Source organism: Solanum tuberosum, unplaced genomic scaffold, assembly GCF_000226075.1.
Source record: "Solanum tuberosum cultivar DM 1-3 516 R44 unplaced genomic scaffold, SolTub_3.0 scf00619, whole genome shotgun sequence".
In the NCBI taxonomy this organism is placed as follows: Eukaryota; Viridiplantae; Streptophyta; class Magnoliopsida; order Solanales; family Solanaceae; genus Solanum; species Solanum tuberosum.
Genome location: NW_006239533.1, coordinates 10,176 through 17,413, shown reverse-complemented (window position 1 = coordinate 17,413; position 7,238 = coordinate 10,176). Strand labels below are relative to the sequence as shown.

At 29.1% G+C, this 7,238-nt stretch overlaps 1 protein-coding gene across 1 annotated transcript; it reads right to left on the bottom strand.

The window, feature by feature from the left end:
• Positions 1-3,454: 3,454 nt before the first annotated feature.
• LOC102597077 (uncharacterized) lies at positions 3,455-5,680 on the bottom strand. Its single transcript, XM_006366170.2, has 5 exons — positions 5,462-5,680; positions 5,308-5,379; positions 4,967-5,049; positions 4,258-4,460; positions 3,455-3,698 (listed from the first exon to the last, which is right to left on the bottom strand). The coding sequence occupies exons 1-5, from the start codon at positions 5,614-5,616 to the stop codon at positions 3,597-3,599; spliced, it is 615 nt and encodes a 204-aa protein (XP_006366232.1). The 5' UTR covers positions 5,617-5,680; the 3' UTR covers positions 3,455-3,596.
• Between the last annotated feature and the right edge of the window lie 1,558 nt (positions 5,681-7,238).

The following is a 7,238-nucleotide window of genomic DNA, read 5'->3' as shown; positions in this document are numbered from 1 at the left end:
ATCTCTAGAGATGTTAAGAGGAAGTTCTTCTGAATACACAATGCCCTTTACAAATTAACCTTTTACAATAATCGGACGGTTGGAACAAATAGGAATCTGCTTTTGATATACTTGAAATAAATAATTCATGAATGTCATTGTTCTTCCTTCTTGCTCTATTATAAATACACTTCTCCTCATAGTTGTCAGGCATGTTGTTGATGCTACTTCATTTGTAATTTTACAAGAACTAGTTGCTTAACAGAGGAACAACTAATTAACTGCTGCACATTTTCACTGCTGCATGTTTTCTTTTTCTATTTTCAAACACTTCTCTGCATAACTATCAGTTATGTTGATGCTTCTTGCACTTGCAATAACAAACATCAACTGCTTAATCGAGGAACTATAATTTAACTAGACTTCTTGCCTCTACTACACATCTTCTTCTTGCTTTATTTTCACATACTTCTCTGCACAGCTGCGTGAAACTAAACTTCATTTGTTCTTTTATCTTCTTGCTTTGGAATAGTTGATAAGTAATTGAATACGACTCCCACTTGATGAGTGCTAGCTAGCATATGTTTTCTTCTGCTTGTAGATCATTTCAATTTGAATTTGTATACATCTAAACCATGTAGGCTCTTCTAAGCATCAGATCACAATGTACTCGTTCATCATGTCTCCTACATATTTACTCGCTATAACCATTTCCCTCGCTCGATACTTTTTATATGTTGTAGAAAATGATCATCAAGGTGTTGTCTCCAATCATTTGTTACCCCAAAAATTGAAAATCAATTTTGTCGACATCTAGTTTGTGTACCACTGTGGCTAATGTCTTATCACTCCTTGGTCCCTAAAGTTTGTTCCTGTTGACTGTATGTTCGTTGATGTCTTTCTACCGACTTTAGCATCATTTCCACATCAAAACTTGGCAACTCAGAATTTTCAGTAACTTCACCATCATCAGTTGCAATTAGTATTTGCCCCGATCAACTATCGGTACATCTTTAACCACTAGCAATGTGCCAGCAATTGGTTATAACACTAAATCGATAACTAAATTGAATTTCTCAGCTGTAACACCTCTATTTTGAGGTAGTCTGGATACCACCTTCGATCCCAAAAAAATATTTTGAGCTTTTGTCCAAGTTAGCAATAAATTTATAAGCTTGTGAAAACTCCCTGAAACATTCAAATAGCAATTGCACAGACCTGACCTCACTTTGCAGAAGTGGAAAAGGTCATGAACAAAACACATCAAAGTAACCTTTGTAGACATGTTTATAGAAAACTTGAATTTGGAATTTGTAATTTCAAGTGCATTTTTAGTTAATTCTTGTTGTTGCAGTTTCAATTGAGTGCTTCTTGGAGTTCAATATGAAAAATCCATCCTATTGAACTTCTCTAATAATTTTTTTTTTATGTTATTGCAACTTGTTAACGTTTCTATAGAATTGATTAATTCTACACTTCTTTTGCAGTGAGTTCTTTAACTAATTCTAGTGTAAGTTCATAGATTTTTTATATACCAATAGGTATTTATGATCTTTGCAAAATTTTGTTCTTACAGATTTTTGAAGATTGAAGTTACAAGTCAAGATGAAAGTTTAGAAGATGCACAAGATCATTATTACTTTGCTAAGAACGTTATGTAAAACTTGATAACATAGTCTAGCTCGAGATGCTAATTGATTAAGTGTTTTTTGTTGAGCAAATATTAAAACTATATCTATCAACATTTTGTATTGAATTTTTTATTAGTAGAATTTTTATATTTAGTGATGAAATTTATTAATTTTATGAGATGGAGTTGATGTACAGTTGGTGGTAAATGAGAGGACTAATTAGTAGTTGCTCGTCTCTAAATGTTAATATAGAATGTAAAGGTTAAATTAGGACAAGGCAATTTCTCGTCTCTAAAGATGAATCTAGGACAAGGTTTTTGCTTGTCGCGATAGAGTAATTTAGGACCAGGTTGTTACTCTTTGCAACAAAGGTTTAATGGTCACAAATAGCTACTTTTCAAATATGAAAATTGCCTATTTGGGACGGGATTCACGGTCTCTAAAAGTTCATCAGCGACTGTATTAGTTGCCGTCTCTACTAATATTTAACGACCAGATATAGAAACCCGTCGCAATTAATCTTTAGCGAAGAAGCCTTTTAGGACAGGTGGCGACCATCAGTTTTCCGTCGTAATAGGTCATTTGCGACCAGATTTGGACATTTAGGGACGACATTTCCCTTCCTTATAGGCAGTTTTTCTTGTAGTGGATTTTGAACCCCCTTATTAAAAATCCTTGCTCTGCCATTGAATACGAATAGCAAACATTAGATGGAAAACAAATAACGCGTTGACTATGTTATCTGGATTAATATATATAAACTTACTAAAGAAAAAGGTAAGTATATCATATACCACACCATAAACTAGCATATACCCCCACTATACGAGTGAAATACTACTTAATCGTATAGAAAGACCAATATAAGAGTTAGAAATTAGTATACATTTAGCCAAGTGATTCTCAACGTTCTACTATTAAGAAAATAATTTTTTAAAATCAATCCACTTTTACTATTAAAAGAAAAATGTCAAAAAGGGCTACAGAAAATATGTACCAAACGAAATTTATCAGTACAGTTAATTTACCTTTGTCTTATTTTTCAAATAATTATTTCACCAATTATGATTATTACCCTAACTATTTTAAGATAGCATAATTATTTAAAATTATTATATTATCAATATATATACATTAAATCGAAAACATACTTCGATTAAAATTGAATTTGATTTGGTATTTGCTCGTGAAGGAACGTGGGATGATGCAATGTCGATTTTTGATATTCTTATATTTTTTTATCAGTTATGTCACCATGTGAGACAAATATCAAAAGAATTTCGATGGCAATTATTGAAAAATTATAATATATATAAAGAAATTTGACTGTATTTATTTTGATTTAATCAAAAAGGTCATATCCAAAAAGCCAACCTATTACTAGTTGTAATTCATGTGCATTGTGGACATAACCAGGAACATAAAGATTATAAATGATCCTTGTGTTATATATGGTTTTCGTTCACAAAATGTACAACTTAATTATGTAAATTCATTCATAAGGCGAATTAAAGGGGAAAGAGTTTTCTATCAATTTTTTTTTTTTTTTTCATTTTTCAGGATTTAGATTCAAATTCAAAATCTTAATGTAAGGATAGAAGAATCTTATTCATCTCATCATAATTCTTGATGATATTATTCAGATACTTCACGTATAACGAAGTATCTTGGATAATAACTCTATGTTCTAATAATGATTAATTTGAGTACAAGCTTTGAGAATGAAAAATGTTTTTGACAAGGACCATTTTACCCCTTAATGAGTCTATTTACCGTGACTTCGACTTAGTCCGTTAGTGAATTTCAGATACCAAATGATTTAGAAAAAACTCTTAACTATTATATATTGCCATAGTGCATGTTTTTCTATATACGTTGGTTTATTGAATTCATGTTTACATTACATTAACATAATTGATGCAGATAAACTATTACAAATTAAAATTACAGAATATGAAAAATACACAGATAAAATATAAATAATGACTAATTTTTTGAGCTCAACTCTTGGCTGACCCTTTCAACCTGATTTGTAGTGTTACTTTGCATTTGTGTTTCCTCCAATATCTCTTTTTCTGCATCCTCAATCTGCAAATATCCCAAAATAAATAAATAAGTTATATATACATTGACATTATAAAATTAATTTATATATCATTATTATTTAACTTATAATTACAATCTAATTATTATCTTAATCAGATTATCAATTAAAGTTAATTATAGTTCTTGAGTTTAAAGTACAAATATTATATCAAAAGCATATTTTAGCGGCAATAAATATACACATTAATAAAGAATGTTAAATTCTTTATCGACATTAGTTAGCTGACACTGGATCCAATACCACTATATGTTTGAGGGACATTTACAAAGAGTGATGATTGCCTCTGAAAAACATTTTTAGCGGTAATTAAACAATTACTATTAATTTATTGCGCTAAAAAATATTTTTGATGTAGTGAAATGTTAAGTGTTTCACTACATCCAATGCCACTCTAAATCCATCTTAGTGCAAAAATTCTAAAGGGAAATTATAGGATAGGTGAAAAATTCATTAAATATTTAAATGTAAAGTTAATATCAATTGAGATTAATGGTTATAAAAATCATAAACTTGAAATTCTGAATTCGTCTCGATACTAACCTTGTGAATGAGATCTTGAGCTTGGTGGGCATATTTGACAGCCCCTTGAGCTAAATTTTCTATTGAATCAAGACTTTCTTTTAGCTTTGAATCCCCAGGAAGTTTATTTTCAACCTCTTCAACAATCTTTTCTACTTCCTCAGCTACCTCTTCCACTATCTCACTCATAGTTTCCACTGTTTCTATTACTTTATCCACATCACCTTTCAAAATAAATCCAAAAATAATTAATATTTTTCGTGAGTTTAAGTTATATACATAGTCAGTTCTATAATTTTTTTGTACCATCAGGTTTTTTATTTGTTGTAGTTGGTAGCGAAGTCATGATTTTTATTACTAAGGGGATCAAAACATAAAGAAATAAATATATACATAAAGAAGTCAGGAGAGTTTAACATCTATTATATATATACATAAAAGACAATTTTAACCTTGTATTTATATTGTAATTGTCCTTCAAAGGGGGTTTGGTTGAACCCCCTTGCACCCACTTGGCTCTTCTTAGGGTTGTAGCATGTATTTTATTTTCAAGATTACAAATCTCACATTTTAAGAAGGTTTATTTATAAATATCTTTTGATGACCTGATAATATCAAATTTCTTTTACACTGACAGTGTATATAACAATTAATTCAACCTATGAACATTATTATAATTGAATATAGGGTTTCATCATCATACTTCAAAGAAAAATCAATTTTTACTTACTTTTGAGAAGTTGTAAAGGGCTGACTTTGTTCTTGAATGCAGGTAGTAACATAGGTAGAAGAAATCCCAACAACCATTTTTTCCTGCATATAACAATAACCACTTCAAAACATGATATCTCACAAAACCAATTTATCTTAGTCCATTTATACAAATAGTCGATCAGATTCACTATTTACTTTTCTTAATCGATATATACAATAGATAATACACTATATACATATATTATACATATACCATATATTCACCGGCTATTTTTTTGTTATAGTAGTTGGGAAGACGACTATTTAGCTTAATTCTTCTCTTTTTTTTTACAAGAAAATAAAATAAGAAATTATTACCATCCAAAAGATGGAGACTTTCCAGGAGGTGAAGCATCTGATCCAATACTGTTGGCTGAATTGCACCTAACACTATAAGAAAATAATAATATGTATACACAATAAGTTAATAAATTTTTGAAAAAAAGAAAGAGTGAAGAAAATTAAAACTTACATGAATGTTCCAATTTTTGCATTGGAAATGAGGAAATTGAGAGGTTTGTTGATCTTGTTAAAATGAACATATGATCTTCTTGAATATGAAGGGTTGGATTTTTTAGAAATAATTTGATTGTAAAATGGATCTACATAAGTAATTTTAGTGGACATTTTGGACTGATTCTAAAACTTTAGATGAAAATGAAATTATTTTCTTTTCTTAATAGACTTATAATTAGGTAGAAGAAGTCGATGTATATGTATGGAGGGCCTTAATTTTAATATAGTGGATTGTAATCATGTGTGATGAATAATTATAAATTAAGTAGGTCACGTTTTAATCATAGGTATTAAAATAATCATGTCAAATGGAAGTGTTTTGCAAGAGGAGATTATTAAAATTCATAATCATGGATGTAATCCTAATATTGAAAATTAAAGTCTGTACAGCTTGGAGAAATTTTGGGTATCATATTGTGTACTGCCACATCAAAATCAAATTAGCAAATTAGAGGGTGTAGTATTTATGCAACAACATATACTGACTTCACAATTAAATATTTTTTTATATATATAGTTAGTAAATTTTTTAGAATATATTTAAAATAAAAATAAAAATCATTGAGTTCACATAAATTTTTAGATGAATATCTAAACCTGCCCCTGATTTAATAATATCATAGAGAACTTTTGGCATTAGAAGAAACAAGTCATGAAGATAGAGTGCCTTCTATGAAGCCACTTTTTTTATTTAGCGGAGAATCTATCGAAAATAATATTTTGATCTTTTAAGAATTAAGATAAAGGTAAAATTCGTATTGATTCTATTCTTTTATAATTGACTTGTAAAATTATACTGAAAACATTATTGTTATGGTTGATATTTCTTAGATATTCTAAAATTGAAGAAGCTAATTTTTGTTTTTATTGTTGAGACTTTTTTATTTCTTTTTTTGACTCGACAGCTTAGAGAAATGCATGATTCACGATTCCTCTTCTCTCTCCCAATCAAAATCTATTTTTTAAGTGATGAACAAGATATATATTTTTAATTTGAAAGATGGTGACACAATATAATAAATAATGCATTTTCATTTTAAAGGAATACTCAAATGATTTTCGACTCTTTTTTCTTTAAAAAAAAAAAAAGATTTTCGACTCTAAAGAATAACAAATTTCCTCCTCCATTTTTTAATTGAACCATTTAGGTCTTATAAGTTTCGGTAACCTCGCACAATTGGTCCAATCTAATGATCAAGATTAACCTAGAATGCCAATGACATTAACATCTAAGGAATACTAATTCCAATTGATCCGTCATCTAATCAATTTTTAAACCATTTGATATTTAAAACTCATTTATCGCGTAGGTAGGTATAAATTTCCTATCAAGTTTTTCATTTTTTGAATTTAAACTCGAAATGTCTGATTTAAAGATAGATATTGAATTAGAAACGTTCAGGTGATATCTAAAAAAGACTATACAATGAAGAAGGCTCATGACTTTTGATATGTTTATAAAATCTTAACTTCTATGATTTGTCTTCAGTTTATAAGCAATTCTTATTAGTGAACATTGATTGTTAGAGAAAATGTGATGACTTTCATTTAACAACATATCGTAAGATAACTCACAATTTGATGATTTGATTCGTAGCAGTTTAAGTCTATCTAGAAATTCTTTTTGCATACTACACTATTTTCAACAACAATATCCAAGCGTTATTGCGAGTTAACTCCGCCATTAATTTACATTATCAATCATTGTCACTATGACCTACTACTCACATCAA